General features: G+C 41.6%; 1 protein-coding gene across 1 annotated transcript in view; it reads right to left on the reverse strand.

The window, feature by feature from the left end:
* The window catches only part of TSC2 (TSC complex subunit 2), a gene marked incomplete at both ends in the record, with an annotated part of 32,030 nt that overhangs the window by 4,320 nt on the left and 3,316 nt on the right, over positions 1 to 24,394 (reverse strand). Inside the window, 29 exons of the mRNA XM_082006738.1 lie at positions 296 to 371; positions 985 to 1,487; positions 1,814 to 1,974; positions 4,168 to 4,236; positions 5,908 to 6,123; positions 6,924 to 7,145; positions 7,559 to 7,671; positions 7,838 to 7,990; positions 8,640 to 8,804; positions 10,530 to 10,658; positions 13,235 to 13,329; positions 13,958 to 14,060; positions 14,375 to 14,468; positions 14,912 to 15,101; positions 15,662 to 15,796; positions 16,103 to 16,225; positions 16,961 to 17,114; positions 17,703 to 17,809; positions 18,100 to 18,222; positions 18,766 to 18,882; positions 19,198 to 19,353; positions 20,258 to 20,339; positions 21,131 to 21,234; positions 21,441 to 21,578; positions 21,806 to 21,949; positions 22,610 to 22,736; positions 23,076 to 23,149; positions 23,499 to 23,624; positions 24,021 to 24,069. Of these exons, the coding sequence (XP_081862864.1) occupies positions 296 to 371; positions 985 to 1,487; positions 1,814 to 1,974; positions 4,168 to 4,236; positions 5,908 to 6,123; positions 6,924 to 7,145; positions 7,559 to 7,671; positions 7,838 to 7,990; positions 8,640 to 8,804; positions 10,530 to 10,658; positions 13,235 to 13,329; positions 13,958 to 14,060; positions 14,375 to 14,468; positions 14,912 to 15,101; positions 15,662 to 15,796; positions 16,103 to 16,225; positions 16,961 to 17,114; positions 17,703 to 17,809; positions 18,100 to 18,222; positions 18,766 to 18,882; positions 19,198 to 19,353; positions 20,258 to 20,339; positions 21,131 to 21,234; positions 21,441 to 21,578; positions 21,806 to 21,949; positions 22,610 to 22,736; positions 23,076 to 23,149; positions 23,499 to 23,624; positions 24,021 to 24,069 (4,048 nt within the window). The remainder of the gene's footprint in view (positions 1 to 295; positions 372 to 984; positions 1,488 to 1,813; positions 1,975 to 4,167; positions 4,237 to 5,907; positions 6,124 to 6,923; positions 7,146 to 7,558; positions 7,672 to 7,837; positions 7,991 to 8,639; positions 8,805 to 10,529; positions 10,659 to 13,234; positions 13,330 to 13,957; positions 14,061 to 14,374; positions 14,469 to 14,911; positions 15,102 to 15,661; positions 15,797 to 16,102; positions 16,226 to 16,960; positions 17,115 to 17,702; positions 17,810 to 18,099; positions 18,223 to 18,765; positions 18,883 to 19,197; positions 19,354 to 20,257; positions 20,340 to 21,130; positions 21,235 to 21,440; positions 21,579 to 21,805; positions 21,950 to 22,609; positions 22,737 to 23,075; positions 23,150 to 23,498; positions 23,625 to 24,020; positions 24,070 to 24,394) is intronic.

Consider the following 24,394-nt stretch of genomic DNA (forward strand, 5'->3'; position numbering starts at 1 on the left):
GTGACGTTCTGCGAATATCACCTAATGCTCAGTTTTCATCCTGCACTCCTCCTACCAGCAAAACCCCAAACTCCACAAATCATCCTGCCTTCTGGCTGGGATTCTGTAACAGCACCAGCAAAATCTCCCAATATCTCAAATTCAATCCAGAGCCATAAAGCGGGAGCCACCAGTACAATTACACCATCTGAGCTGGACATTCATTACTATCATTTACATTCAAAAAAAGCAAAAAAAAAAAAAAAATTTAGAAAATTAACTACAAAAATTTATTTAAAAAAAAAAAAATCCCTACCTCATTTGGCAGCAGGAGGGGCTTGTTGTTTTCATCACCAAAGAATGGGGAGTGGTACAACTGTAAAAACACAAAGCTAAGGGAGAGAGGGGAAAAAAAAGTCCTGTTACCATAAAAATTAAGTCAATTTTGATCTGTTGAATGTAGGAACATTATGTGCAGAAAAAAAAAAGGAGCAATTAAATTGCTAACAGGGTATTACTCATCCTCTAGAGACACTTTAGGTGCCTGGACTACCTGCAGTTTGTAATAGACCCCTGTCATAAGAAACAGTGGCTATGTCAAACAGCGGCAGCTGCACAAATTCCCTGTTCAAAAGGCAATCTTTACACAGAACGGAGTAGGAATGCGCTTCTGCCTCACAGCTATGCAGGATATTTCTAGGCTAGCAGATAAATTATACTACAGACATTTGCATTTTACCTGTCCTCAATAAGATGAGCTTTTTCTCATAATGCAGTTTTGGGAAACTACCAATATCTAAAGTTCAAAAAGCAACTATTATAACCCCTTCTTTTCCTCCTCCTTAATATTTTGCACATTATATTTCAGGTAATTAATCTTTCTTTTTAATCAGATACTGTTTTGTAGATCCCACAAAACCAGCAAACCGCTTCAAATGACTCCAGCTATGGCTGTAGCAATTCCGAGCTCACCATTTCTAGCTTCAGATAAGGCACTCCACCCACCTTGGGTTTATTCCGGGTACTTTCTCAGCATTGGAGGCTGCTGTTCTGCTCTTGAAGGCATCTCTCTCAATCCTTTTTCCTCTCCTTGAGGGTGCCGAGTCAGAGATGGTGTATCCTCGGGGCCGGTGCCCAGAGGGGGAGCGAGGCGAGGTGACAGGACCGGTGCCATCCAACCCGCCTGACCCAGTCATTCTGGCGTCCTCCGCCTTGCCCAGCCAACTGCCCAGTCCTTCCCCTTCCAGGTTCCCAGACTGGGATTTTGATTTCACTTCTGTGCTCAGCCTCCTTGTTACTTCTCTGCCATTTGCATCTTTGAGGACCTCCTGCAGTGTCTGTAGCTCGGGGGAAGAACTCGACTTGCTGAGTGGCTGAGATGGCTGGAAGGAAAGCTCCTCCAGCGTTCGGCCATCCTCTGATGGCAGGACTCTCCCGATGGGAATTCCACCCTCCACCAGGTCTTCGGACTTCAGAGACTTTTCTTCTTGGCTGGAGGTTGAGGAGGACTTAAAGAGGGAGAAACAAAGATGAACAGTTTTCCTGATACGCAAAATAAAAGCTGACACTTCCAGTGAAAGGTGAGCAGAAAGGTGCCGAGTACAAAGCAACGCAGATTGAGGACCCAACATAAAACACGTATTTACTGCTGCTGCTCTGCATGCAGTCCCTCACAAGCCATCCAAACTCCCAATCATGACTGCGTGTGCATTTTGGTATCACTAGTCAGTTCATACAGAGGGTGCCAAGAGGGACTCATCTGAGCACAGACAACTCTCCCGTGTGTCTAAAGACGGGGATACAGGACAGAACTGGTTAACCTGTTTCTTCTTACCCTGCTGTAAGACTCCTGGGGTTTACCAAACCTTTCCTCGCTCAGGACCTGTTCAGAACATGAAGTCTCAATGTCCTCACTCTCTGGAGACTCAGCTGGGGACTCGGTTTCCTTTAGCTCCGTTTCTGACGGGCTCCCTTCCTCCAGCACCACCGCTGACTCTATCGAGACACAAGGCAGAAGCACTGAAGTCTGTAGAGAGGCACCGACCGGCAGGCCCCCATCCTCTCCTCTGAAGTACCAGCCTTTTCCCTACGGGATTTCAGTGGAAGGCCACATTGAATGACTGCTCTGGTTCTTTGATTTCTTGTCATGTCAGATTTGCTCCTGGTTCCCCTTTTGTATAGAATAACTGATCACCTTATCCTCGCAGCAAAGGGCTGCGTCTGCTTTGGTCAAAGTGCAGTTGTTTCCAATTGTTACTGACGAACAAGCAGGGGACAGAATGAGGAAATGGGACCTTGTACATCAATGCTCAGGTATCAGGACAGACAGGAACTACAGAGATGTAAGAAAGTACAAGACTAGCATTAAAAGCTCATCATTATCCAGGCAATGAAGACATCAGTTCTATGCACGTGTGCAAAAAAGTAAGTTTTTCTTGTATTGAAATGCAAAGCTCCTGTGCTTTGCAAATCTCCTTCTACTGGCCTAGAAGGAGATAAGAAATTTTACTAGGAGCCGTTTACTTGCAGTTTGGCAGTTTTCCAGTATGTCTCAGTAGAAGCAAAACAATTCAGCCCTAGACGTATGAAAGGACAAGAGAACAAGAGTAATACATGCACTGCAGCAATACTGGGAAACCTGCATGTGGCATCTGATCAGACAAATGGTTAATGAAACCACACTGACAAGAAAGCTCCTTGGAAGCCCTGCCTACGGTGGAGGAGGTTATCACAGCACTTAACCTTGTCTCTACTCCAGGCAGTGACCCTGACTACAGGGATGAGCCCTGACCAAAGGCTCCTCTTGGCCTTGCTTTTTTGTCCTGAGGAAAAGGCTGGAGAACAGGAGGCTTCCCATTACGCACACAAGGGACTGGAAGACCAATCTGAAAGGCCAAGATTTGTTTTCCAACGTAAAATACAAAAAATAAAATAGCACACACAAAAACCAAATAAAATTAGCAAAATTTAAAAAAAAGAGAGAGGGAAAAAAAAAATCACTAAAGCAGCTTTTCCTGGATTGATTTCAGCTCACGGGACCAAAGTTATTTCAAAGAAGCAATTAAGAGTTAGCATTGCACACACATAACCTTCTTTAAAAAAAAAATAATCAAACCAAACCAAAAAACCCCCAAACAACGTGCTGATCTGGTTAGCTGTCCAAGCCAGAGCACACCTGCATATATCCAGTGTTTCCAAGCTTCCCTAGCTCTTAAAAATACCAGGAATCTTGGCAGTAGTGTAAGTCAGTCAAGCACTCACTAATTATTCTTTAGGTGGGAAAAGAATAATATGAGCAGAGAGAAGTACAGAAAAATATTTTACTGCAGCATCTTTGTGTTGCTTTAAGAGGGCTATGTCAACAACAACCAGCAGTTAAGAATGCCCTGCTGCTCTACAGAGAATTTTCCAGTGAAGAAAAGAAGGCAGAATGACATTTCAACCCTCTAATTAAAATCACAAAGCATTGCAGACTATCAAAGCAATGCAGGTGTTGTGCTCATAAGGTACACAATTTGATCTCCACTTCATTTAATTACAAAGTCAATTTTACTGAAGTGAAGAAGGATTTTACACTACTATAGAGCCTCCAAAAAGCCAGAATTTAGCAGGTTTTCCCCTGAAATCTATTTCTTTTTTTTATTTAAAAAAACCTTTTGACGAGCATCTGTTGTAACGTCAAACTTTTATATATATCTGAGATATATATCAGCTCCTTTTATCTTTTCTGTGTCCAATTCTGACAGATCCCTGTGGGCTGAGTAGCATGGGACTTCATTTCAGGATAGGTTGTCCTGTAGCATACTACGCTGTTCTCAGAAGTGGGAGCTTTTACATTCAGCAGAATACAAAGCCAATTGTAAAATGAAGCTAAAAATAAATAATGCAGGTAATCAAGCCACTCAGACATTTGGACAGGTCATGTAACACTGTGCCTCATGACTCACAATCCACCCCAGCTAAAACAAAAGCTGCTTTAAGACATTGTCTGCACTTGCAAATGTTGGATCTGGCTTGGACTTCTTCATGCTAGTCAAGATCCCATTTGTTGAGAGTAATGAGACTGGGTACAGACAGGAGACATGGAAAGGGAAAATGAAGTATGAGGGATACATTTTCTATGAATCAGAGGTGTTCTTCTATGGCAATACTTTTTTTTTTTTTTTCCTTAAAGAGATATAAATATACCTGCCCAGGATATGCTCCTGTGCAACTTCCCTTGACAACTGGACTGGTACATGGAAGAGAAAGAGGCCACTGCAAAGGGAAATCAAGTGAGCAGCTACATCAAAAGGAAGGAGAGACTATATGGAAAAAAAAATAAATTAAAAAGCACAGAGTTTAAAATGTAACCAAGAGCCTATTTTAAAATAAATAAATAAATAAAAAACAAAGGAAAGAACAAGCTGGGATAAGCTCACTAAATGCCAAAGGGATACTTCAAGGGTACAAGGTCTCAACATGAATAAGGAGGCATAAACACATTCAAACAATGCAGACTCGAACTGCTCTCTTTGAAGAATACAGCTTTATGAGTTTCAGAAACAGAAAATCCTTAGTGATAGCCTAGCACACACAGGAAACCAGTCTGAGCTTTTCCTAAGCTACACACTTTTGGCAAAAGATCATTTTTAAACCCACAGAAGAGCCTGAAGAGTAGAAACATAGACAAAGACTCGCACAGTTTTAACCTCTAAAGAGGAAGAACAACATGCATATGACAGCCTGACAGCAAAACTTCTCCAAAACCTTCACTCACCAGCCAAGTCTGGCAAGTCTACTGTCAAAGTTGTGTTAATAAGAATGTGGCCAAAATTATTTTCTCAGACTGCCACAGGAGTGGCATTCAGGTGCATGCTTCTTCCAACTAATCACTTAGCACCTATATACCACAAATTCGTAGGAGTCAATAAAAGTGTTCATGGATAAGAATTTAAATTTTTTTAAAAGGTGATAATTTAATTTTGAGTCTAATTTTGTGTTTACACATTCTGAAATCCTAAAATCATATCCTGCCGTGCCTAAAACAAACCTGAAAACTAGCATTTTTACCAGATCTCCAAACTATCCATACCATTGATGCCACCTCCCCAGAAAAGCCTTGTCTGCTGTTACCATTGCTCAGTTTTGATAGTGCTAGCAGTGCCGAGAGCCTCGATTTTGTTGATAAGAGCTCTGAGCAGGGATGACATAACGCTTTAAAAACTTCAGCTGTCAGTAAACACTAACCTCCCAACATTAACAGCTCTTTCAGAAGTCAACTAGCACCAAAGTAAATACAGTGAAAAGCCCTGGCCATTATCTTAAAATACAGCCAAACTCAAGGGATTCAACTGCATCAGTCTGAGGGCTAAGCAGTCCTTCCAAGAGGTGACAAACCCGCAGCCAACAGGATTTGCATTCTGCTATCTCATGTTGCAAGAGACAGTGACAACTAACTGACCATGACTGGCAAGGTTCCTAACTGGCCGTTCTCCCAGGACCCTAGTGCTCTTAGTGCCCAACACAAACTCCCATGCTGAAGACAAATGGAAATGGAAACGCTGCATGGGAAGATCCATCCACATGTGGGATGCCCAGATCAGCCCCAAACAAGTGGAAGAGGGAAAAGAACCATGCCTTTGTTCATTTTCATTTGGGAGACAATTAGCATGAAACACATTACTCCTCCAAAGAAGCTCCATTACTCCTCTCTTCCTTCTCTTTAAGAAAGAGAGGCATTTTTCTGATGAAACATCAGAAGCAAGAAGGAAAGGCATTTTTTTTATTGAAAACTTCTAGGGACAAGAACTGACTTCCCTTCTCATTGCTACGTTATTCCTCATGCTACTAACTTTACTGTTCTAGAAGATCTGCAGCAACTTCAACAGACTTTAAACAGGCTAGTGATAGCTATGCAGGACACGCTACTGGCTTGACATCTCTCACCTGTGTTGGAACGTTGGAGAAGTGATGGTTTGGCTGTCCCAGTGGCCAAGGTGGAGGAAGGGACAGAGAGGGATTTATATAGAGCCGTTTCTCGGTGTTCTTTAAAACGCTCTGCAGCCATGAGTGCATTGGAGAGTTCTTGCAGGGGCATATTGTTAATATCTGAAGAAAATGGACTGAGAGGGTTCTCCAGACTCATTAGCCAGCTTGTGTTACCTGGTAAGAGAAAATAAGGGAAGAGTATTAAGTACTTGTAACTCCAGAAAGTTTACAACTCACATCGAAAAAAGTTTTCGATTTTGTAAGTAAAAATCAAAAGGACCAAGTTCTCAGTTCTCCTGACATCTGGCAGAATCACTTGATTAATCTTCTATTTTCAGTAAGTAGCGGCCAGTGCTCTGTACTTCACCCCAAGCTCTTAAAAAAACACCCTTGGTAACTCTTTACTACAGCAGATTTCCAAAAGGCATCCAAAGCACTCAGGCATTTTAATTAATGATACCAGGTCACTTATTTTCTCATGAAGCAACTTTCAGCTGAAATAGACAATTCCCTGTTAGTGCTGTGTAACATACCAGTATTCAAGAATTTTGACTTTGAACATGTCATTACTCCTTCCCTAACAGCAGATACAACTATGCAGCTGCTCTAGCCATGAGCCTCATTGCTCTCGAATCAAACATGGGAAGCTAAAACACAGCACAGATTTTCAAGAAAGACCACAGAGCAATGTAAAAATGGGAAATGCAAAGTAGGGTTGATATTATCTGGGTCTATTTCTGTAACAGTACTCAATATACACATTTAAGTCCTTGCTTCAATCTTTTCACAGGTCTTTTGTAGATTTAAAACACTAAAGAGTGATTTCGAAGAATCAAGTAACAGATGTATTAGTTTCAAGAGGCAGTAAGCAATAAAGAGATCCATTTGCAACTAAATATGGATTTTTCTTCTACATTCAGGATCCAGTTTCTTAGCAAGTCAAAAGAGCTCATTCCACACTCGGGTAAAGATACCTGTGGGTCTGCGCACTAGGATTTCTGCCCATCCCTGGGTCAGCAGCGGGACATATGCAGCTAAGTTTGCTTTTTCTTTCTGCAGAGGTGTCTGTGGAGCAGGATTAGTCTTCTCTGATCGAGATGCAGGAGCAGGAGGACCCTGTGTCCCTTGGGAAGCCGAGCCACCAGGGAAATGGGAGGCTGAGCTGTCTAAGGCACCAACACGTAAGGCATGACCACCTAGCAAGACAGACACAAAACAGAACGGAGAGCCATGTTCAGTTAGCACTAAAAGTATCTCAGAAGTCTTTTAAGCTCCTCTAGCAGCTCCACACACAATACTGGGGACCTAAGAGAACTTTACCTTCCATGTGTTTCTTAGAAGCCACACAGTTAGATAAACATAGGTGATTCTCAACTGCAAGTGCTCACCACTTAAGCAATCACCAACGCTTTCCTGCAAGGAGAGGCAAGCAGGAGGAGCACCACCACTCCTGAGGCCATCAGCTGCTGCTACCTGCCCACTATTGAATACCAGACAGATCCAGATTCTCAAATTAGTTTAGATATAGGTCTCTTCAGTAGGTGCTTGGACACTTAAGCTTGCAACATGGACCCAGAAATGGCAGTAGGACTCCAGGATAGGAATTTACCAGACATGGATCGGACTCTGTTGCGAGAGCTTCTGCAAACCTGCTGCCCAGCTTGAGATTCCAGTTTTGCTGGAGCTTCCTTAGTTTGTCTCACTTGCAAAACAGGGTCTGAGCTGTGGAAAAAGAAGATATTGATGATATTGAGAGAGGAATCAGTGATGCTGGACAAATAAGACCTCCTACCTTCTGGTAAGAGGAAAACCTAAAAAGATGTGCTGTTAACAGTGGTTTAAGTGACTTTGTTAGGTGGAATTTTCTGGAAATAGGAGCAAAAATTACCTTGATTCTGTGCTGCTTTGGAGCTCTCCAGAGTCTAGGCCAAGCAGGGACCTTGTCCCTGTTCCAACGCTCGTAGTGATGGTCACTAGCTTGTTACCCACCAGCCATGTCTTTGTCCTTCCTCCAGCCAACAGAAACTCACCCACAGGAGACCTAGAAACACATTTGTGATGAACCCAGCTCAGACTGCAGAGCACAGAGCCTCCACAGGTGGCTCATTTCATCTAACTATGTAGGAGGTACTGCCCGCTTTCCTTCTTTATGCAGCATTTTTAACATACCCCCTGGTTCTCAACATACACATTATCCATCAGGATAAGGGATGAGCTGAATTTAGTATCAACTGATAGTAGTACTACTACTGGACAAACATTACAGAGTAGTCTAGTTCAGTCCCCAATACACATCACAGAGCAGAAGGGAATGAGCCTTGTCTGTGCTATGTGTGTCCTCCTGGTAAGGCCCAGCAAGAAAAGTAAATGCCCTCCATTTGAAGCCAGTTTTCTGTAGCAAAGACTGTGATCACCCAGCAGGGGCATGGAGCAGAGCACTGCTCACAGACAGCATGCCTTCAAGGCATCTCCTTCTGGACAGTTCAAGGCTGAGGCAAAGGCTGGTTGGCTCCAGTGGACACCTCTCATCTAACTTCATATTTAGCCATGCCAGATTTTATCTGTGAGGAATGGCTTCAGAGCCTGGGTCTGCCAGAATCTCAAATGTGTCACGGTAATTTTCCCCTAATAAAGTGAAATATGCACCTCAAACAAAAACATCTCTCCCATGGTCACCGACTGACCCCTACCTCTTAGGCACTGCAGTGAAGTTTGAAAAGACGTATCGAGCCATCATATCCAGACAGGTCTCAGTGAGTTCCAGGTGGAGATTTTTTAAGTTGTCGTCAGCCTGAGCCATTGAATTTTCATCTGCAGAACCCAGGCTTGAACTAGTGATGGATGTTTGTATCCGACTAGAAGAGAATGTTTCCAACTGACAGATCACATTGCAAAATGCTTGTCCCTGTCACCCAAAAGACAGTGTGATTGCAGAACCACCTGCAATACATGCATGTGCCAGACCAGAGAGGTGGCCAGACATTAAACCCAGGACATAATAAAAATATTTTTGGATCAGCCTAATGTTGTCAGACTGAGAAACATTTAAATGTTTGTCAGCTGACTTGGCCAGGCCAGTGCTCTCTGATGTTGGTGGCCCATGGGCAAGTGCACCAAGCAAATAGCGAGTGGCAGCACCATGCTTTGAGTTCGCTAATCTATAGCGAGGGCAAGCGTCCCGTGACCTGCAGTTTCCCAGGCAACATGTTGCCCATGAGCCATACATTGGGGCACTCTAGACTTAACTTTACAACCCTGTGGTTTGGTTTTTTCTCTGTTGCATCCCTTTTGCATATTGATTTTTTCCCTCCAAATTCAATAGCTATGTAAAACCTAATTTAACTTGAAAGAGAAAAAAATTGCACTCTGAACAGGAAATTGGCACAAAAATAGAAAGCAACTCTGCCTTCAAATCACCCAAGTTAGCAACGCAATTTAAAACAACTGCAGTAACAGGCTAGATTACAATATTTTATAAAGACGACTCCTTATGCCATCGTAATAGAAAGTAAGCTGATGTACAGCTAAATTTTTTATGATGTGGCAACTTCTTTGGCATCATTAAGGGCAATTATCTGCACTTTTAGTTGCTTCCATCTACAAATAAATACAAGTGAAGAAAATCACCCAACAGATTAATGGGGATATCTGAGAATGAAGTGCCAGAATTGATTCACAAATCAGTCACTTCAGCGTCTTTCCCCCAAATACCGTATAGTTATTGTCAAAAACAAAAACACAGAAAATAAAGTTCCACTGACAGCAATCCTTACAGATTAAGGCACAAACCTTCAGGTTCAAATTTTAAACCAACGCGTAATAGACAGCAGTTTAACACTCAAGGGAAGTGATCCAGAAATATGGTTTAAAAACTAGCATAAATTGTTTCATCTTTCATGTGAGCAAATCAACGTCTGCAATCAAAACTTGCTTTCTTTAGTCATGAAAGCAACAGCGTCATATGGGCTGAGCATACATTTCACTTCTCTACACAAAGACCAATTAAGGTTTTCAAGGCATCATGCTTTAGACCAGAATACTTCCGTCAGTTCCCTTTGCCTCAAAAAACAAATCCTAAACTGAGGCCAGAACTATGTGAGGAGGGCATGTACATAAGTTTGCAGAGTATCAAAAGCCTCTCCTGGGGCAAGTCACTGCTTAGAAGGCTGAAGGTTTAGTCAGTTTTAACCAGGACTCTCACTTGCACAGAATGCAACCTTTTTCTTTTTTTGTGTGTGGGTTTTTTTTTTTTGGTGTTTTTGTTTGTTTGTTTCCCCCCCTTCACCATCTGTACTTTGAAAACAGAATTTTTTTGTTGCTAAAGCACCAGAGAATAGAGCAAAGTAACCATACACGACATAGGGTGTGTTGTGACAACCCAACAGCTGGCGTTGGGAAGCCATGGGATATCCATGATACTTTCCCAAAACCTTTGACTGTGGCTAAGGCCTGTTTTTGATTGCGGAGAAAAGTCATGCAAGCATCCCACATGCACATCCACCCTGCTTCCACCCACCCTTGCAGTAAAACTTCCAAGTGCTGAGCGGCTCTTGGATTTTCCCCACTTAAAGTGCCTCTACCTGCGGACCACATGTTCAGACACACTGATGCTGCGGGATCGGAAGGCATCAACTGCAGAGGATTCTTTCAGCTCTTTCACTGGAGGAGAGTTATTCAAGCCTTGCTTTGCATTTTTGGCTAGTCTTAAACTACTAGGTGGAGAAGCACCAAGCCCCAAAAGAGGTCACAGGAAGGGAGGAAATCATTGTAGGGATGTAGGTTGAAAGGTCACAGGTCACAGGGTCAATATTGGGGGATCCCGGAGGGTGATGTAAAATAAAACAAATGCCAAAAAAGGAAAACAAAAATTAAAATGTACAAACAAGCAGAGCTGAAAGCATTAAAAAGACAAACCACATTTTGAAAACAAGATTTTAAATGCGCTCCAAAACAAATGAAATTAGTACAAGTTAAAACAAAAAACTGATTGAAATGATAGTTGGAATACTGCGCTGTTAAACAAAGGCAAGAGCCCCTGAATGCTGATTTGGCACAAATTTCTCGATCCCGAGAAGTTTTATACAATTCAGCCACCTCTTGTGTTGCCCCAAGTCACCACTTCAGCACAGCTGAAAACCTGACTACTTCCACAGAGACCAGATACCAAAATGCTTTACTAATACCAAGCAGCAACACATTTTTCTAAGAGAGCTAGGAACGAGTCGGCCATCTCTACCTCTGTGCCCAAATCTGAGCTTCTACCCTGAATCACAAAAACACCCAGGGCCAGTCAGAGGTGCCCTGAGCTCAGCTCTTGAGACACTGGGGGAGACTCAGCCCATCGGAACGAGACTGATCCTTCAGACACGGCACGGATGGAAGGGCAAGAAGACAAACATCCTCTTGGCTGTTGCTGACTGTGGGATGCTTTTCTGTCAAAGAAGCTATCTTATTTCAGGTGGCTCAAGGTAACCCACTTGACTTTCAACTGGAACAGAAAGGAAGGCAAGCCGTTACACAGTTGGGTGCCAACCACATGTGGGAGATGACAGCAATTAACATCTAAGAGGCACTTTAATTAGTCACAGCTGAGATGCATGCCTGGCTCGGTACTAATTTGGACATAACAGTTGAGCCAGCAGTTCCCATCCCCATATATAAAATGCAGATACTGATTTAACCCTTCTGGTTCTTTCTAAACATGATTTATTTGCTATCCTCCATTCAGTGAATCATTGCATTTCAGATAAATTCTGATGCCTCCAGGTGTCTATTTGTCCTTCTCCTCACAACAACTTCTGACAGATCATTTTTGGCCACAAATGGAGATGTGACTGCAGAGAGCACAAGCACATAATCTGAGAGAATCACCTACACCAACATCATGCCATTCAGCAACCTTGGGAACCACTGGGATCTAGATTTCTTGGAACACTCGGCACCTCAGCTAGGACACAGAAATGCTTATCCTTTGGGCTTAAGGAGTGCAAATGAAGCACACAAGCTTCTCAAGCAAGGAAACAGATATCTGCTTGAAGCTATTTTCTCTCTCATTTGGCCAGAATCCAAGCTCAGAGGGACTCAGAGGCTGTGGCATCCTGCCATTCTGGTGTTTTGGGTCGCTGCCCAAGTACAACCCACACTCCTTAGCAGAGATTTCTGTGGAAAGTGATCCAGCAGCATTAGCAAAAGCCTTTAGATACAGTAGTATTCCAACCTGGTAGAATTTAACAGGTTTTTGAAAAAAAAAAAAAAGAAAAAAAAAGAGTAGTTGAAATTCTAATTTGAGAGACGAGTGTCAAAAGGCTTCTCTTCCAAGTTGCTGAATGAAAGAGGAGGAGATGGGAGAGATGAAAAACACAACAGGGTTTACAGCTATAGCATTAGGGCAGGGATGGTGTTTCTTCATTGCAAGATACTCATTGAGCCTTGCAGTTAAAGTAGAGGCACTTTCCCCAGGGTTCAAATACCACTGTATGCTTACTGCACATTAACGTTGAAGCAAGTTAAGTGAACCAATTTAGGTAAGCCCTGCAGGACATTAGGGAAGCCCTGAATGCCTTCCAAGGAATATTTCCCTATCCAGCAAACGTTACTTTGAAAGACTGTTGGCAAGATATGTTCTGACTTCTAAACATGTTAGGCTTTGCTTAAAACTCACATAATGGCTTCAAAATTCAAAGAAAGCATCAGGCCATCCAGATACACAGAAGGCAGCCGTCTGCCACCCATTCTACACTGACTTGATAGGTAACACTATGGAAAAACACAGCATTGGCTCTCTCAATTTATACAGGTTGCTAATCACAACAATTTCTCTAGCAATCATTTAAGTAGTCATTACAGATCAATTATCAAAAGGAGTTAACACTATCAATATGAACATGGTATTCTATTACTTTTAGTATTACCTTTCTCTATTACTTCTAGTAGCGTTGTACTGACACACACCAATCTGAAAGAACTGCCTATTTTCAAAAATTAACAACTAAAAGCCCCACATCTTATTGCCAAGGCTTACGAGAACAGCCAGTGATGCCCTCGTATGTACTACGAGACTGTCAGCTTGGTTTGATTCCAGCTTCTTACCAACCTAAGTTTGTCTTTTACCAATCCCCTGACCTAAAGAGGTTTACTTTGCTTGCTTAAATGCACTGTCAGATTTTGGATAACTAGACCCAGCCTCCTTCAGAAAAACACAGGGAAGGGTGTGAGCACTAGAACAGGGAACACAAGACTCTGTTGTGTCCAACACAAGCTTGTGTTGGAGGCAAATACAATTTACCTTTTTGGCCTCTCATTCAGGCTTGTACTGCGAGCCCTGAAGCTATCCTTCTCAGGTGTGTCGTCAAAGGAAAGGAGGACATTAGAGCGCAAACCCTGCCAATTGAGACAAACAGGTAACAGTTTGAATGCCTAGGACGTGCAGCTGAAAGACTGTAACCATGGGCCGCAGCACAGGGACTCACAGTCAGTTTTGAGAAAGATACTGACAAGAAACAATTCCTCTGAGGACAGGCTAAGGGAGCTGGAGGTGTTCAGCCTGGAGAAGAGAAGACTCCAGGGAGACCCTACTGCAGCTGCCAGTGCTTAAAGGGTGCTTATAAGAAAGCTGGGGACAGACTTTTTAGCATGGCCTGTAGCAATAAGACAAGGGGTAATGGCTTTACACTAAAAGAGGGCAGATGTAGACTGGATATAAGGAGAAATTTTTCACAATGAGGGTGGTGAAACGCTGGCACAGGTTGCCCGGAGAAGCGGTAGATGCCCCATCCTTGGAAACATTCCAGGTCAAGTTGGACGGGGCTCTGAGCAACCTGATCTAGTGGAAGATGTCCCTGCTCCCTGAAGGGGGTTTGGACTAGGTGACTTTTAAAGGTCCCTTCCCACCCAAACTATTCTATGATTCTATAATTTTTCTAGCTTCAAACAGAACCTTAAATTTCTCAAATCAGTTTTTAAGTCATCATGTTTATGATGTACTGTTTGATTCAGTAGTTTCCATTACCTTTGTAATATAGGGGACAAAGTCCTTTCGGAAAGGAAGGCGACATCGAATGAACCACATAGCTATCACGTGATGGGCCAGGCAAACAATGTACTGGTTAAACCTAAAACAGCAGAATGATGTCCACAGAGTTTAATGCTGCATTATGATGCCATTGTAAAACTGACAGAAGGACTTTTCAATCTGAGAAGCAGAACTGTTCCTTTACCTACTGCGTATAAAGAAAAGACCCACAAAAGTTCTGTTCAAGAAAAGCAGATCTTTTGTCCAACGTATGTCCCTTTTTCAGAAAAAACCCTGGAGATACCAGAATGAGCAATATCCCATAAATAACTGAGCCAAGTACTAAAAAAGAAAAGAATTTCTCATTCTCTTAATTTTACAGATGAAGAAGCAATACATTTGCTATGAACTTACTTGGAAGGGTTTGTGTATGGTAGGGAGATGGCGAACACACTGGCATACTGCTCTGCTGCAAAGTTCCTGTAGAGGTGAGGCAGCCTTGCCAGAGCTAGAACAGTTCAAGAAGAAAACCAACACAGGTGAGGTCTGAACATGAACTATTCAATATCACAATTCAGTTTAATTTGAATTGTTTTGTTTCTTCTAAGTCATCAGCCGACATGGAAGTTAACATCGTTGTGTAATTTCATGCTATTTAAGTTATAAGCAGCAAGGTGGAGAAAACAGTTTATATTTCCCATCACTGTATGGCTGCACTACACAAAGCATGTCTCTTTCTTCAGGGTGTGCAAGTGCTTTACATAGAAAAAACTAACAAACAATAGGTGATCAAACATTTATATCTTGAGGATGGTGCAAGGGCATCACCAACAAACAAGAAACCCCTACAATGCATTCCATTTAACTAACACAATCAAAATACCCATATTCAGTGCAAAGAATACATTTACAACTATAGAATATCAAAAGTAGAAGAACATTACAACTTACTTGAAAGAAATTCTAAGAGAGGGATCGCCATGTTGGCTGTAGCAGAAATGTGGGTTAATTTGACTATTAGGACAGGAAGTGCCTTTATGATGATGTCGGGCATCTCAACACTACAGACAGAGAGTGCCACAACGCACTGGTTTGCACAGCGATAAATAAGACCATGTTCCAGGCAATACACTATTTCACGCTAGGAGAGTAAAAAAGAAAAAAAAAATCATAATACAGGAAAAGAGAAAACCTCTGATGTACCATCTCCTGCCTTCAGTCAGCATTTCAGAATGGCTTGCAAGGTATCGCTACTGCAAGGTCTGTATGATGTGCATGAATTCTTATCCAAAATGCACTAACACAGAACCCTAAATGATGTTGTATGTATTCTATGCCAAAATCTTAAGATGGGACTTTAATCAAGTACATTTTAGAAATTATTGTTTACATTTCTGATTAAATAGAATTTTTATGTTTATCAGGGTCTTCCAGCAGACGGTAAAGTCACTCAGTGACCTGCGAGGCGGGACACAGGTGTGGACGGAGAACAGTGAATCCAACTGACCGGACAGTTACTGCTGCACAAAGTTAGCAAAGTATTTTTTCACCTCTGACCCCACCCCAAATACAGCAAATGCAGCTTTTTATAACAGAAAAGGGCAGTGTTACCCTGCACTTAACTCTCCGAATCAGCTAGTATGAGAAAATGCTCTACTATGCAGGCTCAGGCCTCACCCCCTCCTCCTACTTTCCCCATACCTGTTTAGCTTTGTCCAGATAATTATGGTAAGATATTAATGCCGTCAGTACTGGAACTACAGCCAGATGCAAATCAGTGCGAGAAAAGCCTTCTGGGGTACCATGGAGCCTGTCAGTAGTCTTTTTGTCTGTGAGCTGATACACCACACAGCAAGTTAGAACACCTCACACTGAAAATACTCTCTAAAAGGCAGTAGACAGGCACTGCCCATAGCTCCCTTTTCACATGTATACATACATACATGGAAAAAGAACACGCATTATTACCTACTTCTGTACCTAAAACAACCCTCACAAAAAGGGAAGGTGTGTGGGGATTGACAGGCAGCATGCTAATCTTCACAATATTAGAATGAAAAACAAAATAAAAAATCAACCCCTTCCCCCACAAAAAAACAACCACGTCTCAAGCAAACTAAGGATCCGGTGATTAAACTTTACCATGTAGCTCAGTGCAGAGGCCAGAAGGTCTATGTTACAAGGAGAGGTTAAAAATAGCACTTTGTAACGGAGGGATTCAGGTAATTTGTTGAGGACCAACTTCAACACCTTCCAGTCTGTCTCCTGGAAAGAAAGAAAAAGTTAAGGTGGAAAATACTTGTACAATTTCAATTCAGTTTGAAGGTAAGACCAATGAAGTTTCAGACAGCGTGCCGCTTCCTAGGCAGATGTATGTCTTGTCATGGTGGCTACATAAAAAGTGTCACTGAGCTGTCACAAGCGACTTCCTGTCTGTCATCCAGCTCTAGATGCAGTATTGGCACTGCAAACCGTAACACAACTTGTATGCAGATCTGACTGAGCTCAAAAAGGCAGAGCCAGAATTCAATTCTCCTAGCACAAGTTAACTTCCAGAGCAAGACAACCCCTCAGTACATAACTATGTCCAATACAACACTAATGAACAATTTATATTTACAGTTTATTAGCAACTGAAGCATCTATCAACTTTCAAAATACTTCAAAAACTTGCAGTAGGAGGGTTTCTTTTAGTTCCAAATGCCCTTTCAGAAGCAGGATGACTTATCTGATCATTGTCTAGCAAACACACTTTTTGCCCTTGTCTGTTGTGAAGCAGAGTACAATGAAAGCTTTGCTTAGCTTCTGAAGAGTTGAACCAGTGCTCCCACTGGTGGTTGTAAAGCTGCACAATTACACACAGATTCTGCCCAAGAAGGAGGATTTACTTATTGCTTTTCAGATGCTATTTAGATACTCTGGGATAGCATTCTCTAGCCAGCTGTTTTAAGTTGACATATTTCACATGAAGATGACAACTGTCATTAAGAGTGGACATACTTGCTTCAAACACTGGAGAAGGACGCCAAAGACCATTGAGTATGGCAGATGCCCTATGCGAACGGTGGCGTTCTGGGAAGGCACACTGGGACTTCCTGAAGGTGGAGAGAGCGTACCAGTAGGCTTCTTCTCAGAAGCCCTCTTCTCCACTTCTCTACAACATGGAAAGGGAGAAAGATACATGTAATGTAAAATCAAGATGAGAACAGCCTATTCATGTGACCTATAGTGCTACCCTATTTGGTAGCCAGTCTAATGACCAAACAACAATATACATTGCATTTTCAATTAAAAAACACAGGATTGCCCAGTAGACAGACAGCAATGAGTCAGTCCGGTCAGGTTAAGGATTTTTCTACCCAGGCCCTTTGCAAATTTAGAAGGATATCTTTTGGGGTGTGTTACACAAGCAACTTCAGACCAAGCTATAAAATTAAAAATAGCCAGATTTGTACAAATCATTGAATCAAACCTCAGTGTGAAAACTGGTTTCAGGCAGGAACAGAAATTCCACATCTGAGATTGAGAGCTCTGTAGGTAAGTGGTTTGTAAGAACAATTCATCAATAAGTTATTAGTTGAGACCATCCTAAACGGTAACTATAGACTTGTCTAGCAGCTGATTCATGAGGATTTGGAAGATGTAGAAAAACTGCAGATTGCTACTGATGGACCATTAAGCTTGTGCAAAAATACCAAACAGTTTGGAAAACAGCTTTTGCTTAATGCAATGAGAAACCTACACAAAATCACATAGACAGTAAGGGCTGAACCTCACTGCTCCATCCTTGTTGGAAAGGCCAAGACGGTGGAGGGAGTCAGCTCGAAGCATCAGCAGGAAATCAAATACCTGTATTAGAGAAGACAGTGTAATCACTCAAAACCCAAGCCAGTGGAATAGTCTCCCACCTCCCCATGTGACACTTTTGCAAGTACAAACGGATTTTTCATAAATGCTGTGGCTAGCTCTGTAGGAGGCATCACTTCTGGTGTTACAGTACATATACATACTCCTATTAGCCAGGAAACATTTAATTCTATTTCTGACAAGCTCTAGAGCACATGTTCCCCACCTGCCACACAAGAATCCCAAAGACAGCATGCAGCTTTCGACCTGAAAGCATAGCTTACTGCTCATACCTGCAATCTGATGCTGCTAGCAACAGCAAGGCTGTACGCATATATATAATGGCGTTGGACATGGTGAATCAGCATCTCGTACACCCGCATTGCGTGGCTGGAGGGTAAGCTGTAGAGTTTTGTCTACAGAGGAACAGAAACACCAAAAGGCAGAGTGACAGTTGTTATTCAGAAATGTGTATCTACACTGAGAAGTCAAGAAAAACACCGCAAAAACTTGCTCCTGAAAGCAAGACGAACAGATGGCTCTGGACAGAACCTCTGCAAAGACTCCAGAGCAACTCTGCCTGGCTCCAGAAGGGCACTGGCTGGAACAACCATCTCTTCACAACTGCTTAACCATATCTCAGGACACACTACCCAAACGCAGTGGATCTATTCAAGGTTATGAACCACTCCCTTTCTGCTAGTTTATGTACACATCTGCCCTCCACACATGAAAATGTGCTCCTATTCATTGTACAACGGAAATTAAGAAAACAAAACATTTAGCAAATGTTCATACAGCACCCAAAAGCAAAAGGAATGGCCAAAACAAGAGTTAATATTTTAAATGGATAAAACAAAAGTGGGAATATTTAATAGTGGAAGAATGGTTATCTAAAAAGCAAAGTCCAGCAGAAGACTATTCTGAAGATGACGCGTTTAGTGCTTTGCAGCAATTACCTGAAGAATTATCAGAAGTCCGAGAACTGCTGTCTTGACATCCTCCAAAGAAGCTGAATACGATAGCAAGTCCCTCTCTTCCAGTTCAGAAGGAGATGAGAGAGAATGTGCAGCCACCTTTTTAAAAGAAAAGCAATACATGATTTAAATCTGCAACACATCTTTTCTTTATTTCCATCCTGGAAGGTCAGGAAAGACTACAGCAAGTCATCCTTGCTGAAATTCTGCAAGCCCTGTCAGGTAGCTCGGATCTGCACTGATAGGGTTTGCAAAGCTCCCTTCCACTCTGCGTGTCAGACTTGCATCCCCCAAGAGCCTGCAGTTTTACAGCATCCCGCTGAGCCATGCGACTGGTAGGCTCCTCAGTCACAGTAAGAGGATCTGGCAAAAGATGTGGTGATGCTACTGACAGTTGACCAAACTCTGCCTCACCTTTTCTATGATATCAAGCAAGCTGTTAAAGTGATGTGTGTTGCAGCCTTCAGCCAGGTCTACGAGTAGCTGAGTGGCCAGTTTTCGGACTTGATGGTCTTTATCCTCTGGAATGTGAGCCAGCTGAGAGATCACAACCAAGTTTATCAGCTCTTCCTGCAAGAGGACAGACCTTAATAAGCCTTGACATTTTGCTGTCAGTTGTTCAATCAGCATGTTAGAGAGACAAATAATTACAAACAAAAGAACACTGATATTCCGATATCAGGCTTACTCCTCAACTGTTTGGTTCCTTGACCTTTCTTCTTCCACCCAATTAAGTAATTCTGTATGCCACCCCTCCAAATATTTATGACTTTTGTTGAATTTGGATTCAATGCTTTGGTTTTTGCCTATCCTACACACTTGATAGCCCAGGCTCAAATAAACTGTTGACAAGGGATTTCTAGGGCTTGGGTTTTTTGAAAGAGAGAGGAAACATGCAACAGCATCATGTTTTCACAAATCTTGAAGGAATCCAAGAAGAACCTCTGCCTCTTCCTGTCCTCTGACACTCTGGGTACATTCCAAGGAGCTGAAGACATCCCCAGAGCTCTTCCGTAACTCCTGTCAGACAGCTTCCATCCTAGATTGCAATTAAACTGGAAGCACCAAGACAAGTCCACCTGCTCATGTCAGACTATGTCCGGACGTCATCATTTTACAAAGCTTTAAAATAAACTCTGCATCTCTCACATTGACTTCTCTTTCTTCCAAAACAAAGTGTATATGGAATTAATGACCTTAAAACAGGGAAGCAAATATGCGACGAGGCATGCCCTCAAAACACAGCAGCTCCCACTGCAAGTTGCATATATCTGTACCCAACCAGGACAATTAAAAGTCCCCCTACAAGTATCCTAAAGAAACTTGTCTGTTGTGTGCAACAGTTCAAGCACAGTTCTGTGCATTCTTCAGTGGCAGAGACAGCCTGAAGCACACCATAAAACATGCCTCACCAAAGCCTTTCCCACCCACTTAAGATCTCGCGTGTGATCATCAGAAACAGATAAACACACACCTCATAGAACTGTCTGTTAATACTCAGGACAAAGGACAAGACATCCAGAACTTTAATACGAACAGCACTACGACTTTCGTTCCTGAAATGGGAAGAGTAAATTCAAGATGAATAAAATAAAGTTCCTGATATTTAGGCAAAGGGGTAGAGGAGAAAAGGAAAGTAAAACTAAAGTAAACTAAGAAACTTTGTAAGAGTTAGAACAATAACTGTTAAGAGGTCAGCTGAGCCTTCAGTTAATGTCTCTACATACAAAATCAGATTCAAGAACAACTGGAAAAGGGAATCCCATTTCAGCTTTTAACTATTTCTGGAGACCTGTAACTGCAGTTTTCCCATTTACAATCCAAACTAGGAAGCACATGTTAGAAAAACAAGTGCTCTGGTGAGCAAATTTAAAACCAAACATATGGCACTGAGGAAGAGTTGCTCTTTGGCAGCATTTCACAGCTCAGGCAGAAGTTTGTTACTGCTATATGTTGATATTTTAAAGCACAAGAATACTTTTAGGAGTAGCAAATCAAAAACAGATATTACTTTAACACTGGATAACCATATACAATCCTGATGCTTAACAGGAAAGTCTTGTTTGGTGTCAGAACCACAGAGTGCTGTGGAGTGGAACACATAACTGCCTAAGCTAATTGGAATCCAATGGAAATAAAGAGAAAAAAATAAGGAAGCATAAATAACTCAGTGGAAAGTTTTTCTTCTGTTAAACAAAATCCTTTAACGTATTGTGCTCTGAAACTACCATACTTCTTAGAAGTCATTTACTAACATTAGAATTTCAGAAAGCAAAATTATCTAACGTGAAAAGGTGGTAAGAAACATTTGAAAGTGCTTTGTATTCACAAAGTTATGATTTCATACCTGAAGAATCTCTCCATTAACATCTGCAGGTTGTGAATCCAGCCATCTTTGGCAGGATGAATGGATTGAGCTCTGTATGTTATCAAGTTTAATACAGAAGATTCCTTTCACGGAAAGATCAAGAACTTTTTTTAGTTATAAGCAAATACAATATATCCATTTCTCCCCACCCCAAGAACAAGGCTTATAAAAGTCCTTGCTGTGATTTTCTGACCACTTGCTATTTTAGGACTCCCAACTGTCAACTCTCCTGAGTAACAAAACAGTTTCAACTGGCAATAAAGGAAGACGATAACAGAGAAATTCTTACTGGTCTCTGATCAGCACATCTTTCCACCAGCTCAAAAAACCTCTCTTCAGAGCCATGGAATTCATTCTGGTCACAGAGTTCTTCTACTGTAGTCAAAAGATCATGTACAATGGACTTAAGCTCTTGGCTCTCCAGACTCTGAAACAGAAACAAAAACATTCCTAAAAGACTTCTACCTTACCAGAAAGGGCTAACTTTTAAATACAAACAGAAAACTCAGTTGAGAAGCACAGTATTGAGAATTGGGCTAAACCTTCATTCAGCTTCAAAGTTCACTAGAGTGTACAAACAGGAAATCAATTTGCAAAAACGCTTATGGCAAGCTCTTTTGATTGAAAGCCCATCAAGATAAGCCCAACACTTACCTGCAGCTGCTGCAGTAATCGCTCCATGATGTCCAAAAGGATATCCCACGTTACAGCTTGCAGCTCCTTCCCATACTTCTTTATTAGACGTGTTATGGACAGAACTATTTCATAAGATACAACTGCATTGGGACATGTCATGGCCTGGAATACAAAGCATTTCAGCCAGTTAACAAGTGGAAACCAGTGATCAGTAATCCTCTTAAATTAAAATGAAACATGCCTTACTCGTTAGGAACTTAGCCTGAAAGTCTGAGATAAATATATTCAAGTCTATACACACAAAGAGCAAAGCAAAGAACCATTTTATAAAGTGCAGTTATGCACTCTTGCAAGGAGCTGTAGATCAGTGTCAAATACAGCCCCATCTTAAGAGCAGACACAGGAGGTTAAAGCTAGTAATTCCTGCTTGATGCACGTGGATGAGAAAATTTTAAGAGAGCTCTGCGGCTGTCCCTGAAGATACCACCTTTCACTTTTTGTACCACACACTGGAAGGAGTGAAAGTTTTTGCTTTGTTTTTATTTTTTAACCTAAAGTACCCACAATGTAGATATTTGATAAAAAGAATTCAGACTTCGCTTTTCTGGCCAACAAAGATATTCCAGAAGGAGGCCTCAGTTTCCAAGTTAAATCCTCTGTTGTTTTATTGCTTCCCCATGCTTCACCCCATACCAAGTTGCTGTCTCTCATCTTTCAGGTACACAAAGATCCCTTTCGTGTAGGGGACCACATTTTTGTTCTAGATTTGTAAAGGTCCAGATGTATACCTGATTAAAAAGTTCCTTCAGCATCCCATCCTACCTTGAGGAACGAAGGCAGCACTGAAGTTGGGGAATTCTTGAGTGAGTTAAGGCGATGAGCACCCCACAGAGCCATCCCAACAAAGAACACAGCTCCTCTCAGCAGCGCTGCATCTGCCATGTAAGCTCTAAGAACAGATGGAAGGAAAGTCTTAGACCATGCTACAGTTATTTTAGCGCACAAGAGTCAAAAGGAATATACACTGTCACAACAGTAATTCCCAACTGTTATACATCAGAGCCTTGCACCGCAATTTACAAACATTAAAAGCAGAAAATCATTTAGTGCAGCTTTAAGCAAAGGAAAATCAAATTCAGAAAAGCCAAAAAATCAGCACTGCAGCAGTATAAGTAGGAAGGGAAATCACTTCTAAGCACCAGAACCTTCAGCTTGTTCTACTGAGGTCAGTGACTACCTATCTATCTCAATGGGACCTCTAGGGAATTCCTTGGGTTTTGCTCTTTACCGGTCTTCCATGATCCTGCACATGTTGTAGATGGCACTGTGTCCCAAATGAGTTCCCAAAAGGTTGCGCATAAGCTGCAAATTCAAAGAGAACACTTAAATATCCGATTGTTAAAACATTTATTAGCCTAAATATGCAGTTAGCTGGCCGATCATGACCGCTTATGGTAAGTAAATGTGTCCAGCCATTTCCATGCAACAACAGAAGCCTGTCACATCAGCTGAGAGGAAACTATGGGTAAATTCTACGGACATGAGGACTTACACTAATAATGTGCTAATTTCTTAATACTTGAAACGATTTTTAATTTACTCTTAAAACCAAACTGAAATTTATGGCAGATGTCCACAGGCACCTCTGACACTTTATCTATGAGGTCAAAACAGTGAAGTTAAAAAAAGAAAACTACAAGAAAGTTCTGACCTTCCAGCATGGCTCACAGAGCTCCTTCACATTGATGGTACGGCACAAAGTGATGATAAATACTGGGAGGTTCTCTGACGGCAGACAATTATAGCAAACAACTGCATCTAGGACTTGCAAGGAAATCTTTCGGAAAGAGAAAGACAAAATGGTTATATACTTCTCTACAAATAAAGCAGGTCAAATGCTAACCTGGCAGACCCAGGAAATCTTCCAGAAGTCAAAAGGGATACAGATATGTCTTTTCTTTTTTTTTTTTAAATCATTGCAAGATGGAAAGTGAACCATAAAAAGCACTGCTGAAAAACTGATTTGCTTGTCAAATTTATTATTGCTCTGTTTTAGAATAAAATTATTATTGGTGTATGAGATCCAATGGCTTACAAATTCTTCATAACATTGCATTAGCTCTCTTGTAAGATGAGAATAAACTGAGAGTCTGATGATCTCACTTTGTAAAAGTTACAGTTTCAAATAATTTCAAAGAACTCTAAAGTACCAAGAGCAACTCAAATTACTGACCTCTATGTCCACAGATGATGAAGTCTGAATGCACAAGAGGCATATCTTGCTGTTAGGAAAGAACATTTAATTGTAATTCTTTGCTTGACACGATTTTAGGCAAATTACAAAGAGACAAAAGAGACAAGTAAATTGGCACGTTATTTTACTCATCATTCCCCTTACTGTGGCATAGTTGTTAACACTCCTAGAGACACTGAACACTACAATCTCTTTTATAAAGTTAGCTTAAAGTTGCACTTAAATGCAGCTCACTGTGCCTGCACTAATACAACAAGCAGAAACCCTCTGTGAGACTAAGCAATGCAATCAGGTCCATCACATGAAATGGGGAAAGCACATGCAGTTAAACTAAAACTGATCTCAACATTGTA

Source organism: Phaethon aethereus, assembly GCF_964289735.1.
Source record: "Phaethon aethereus genome assembly, chromosome: 15".
NCBI classification, from domain to species: Eukaryota; Metazoa; Chordata; class Aves; order Phaethontiformes; family Phaethontidae; genus Phaethon; species Phaethon aethereus.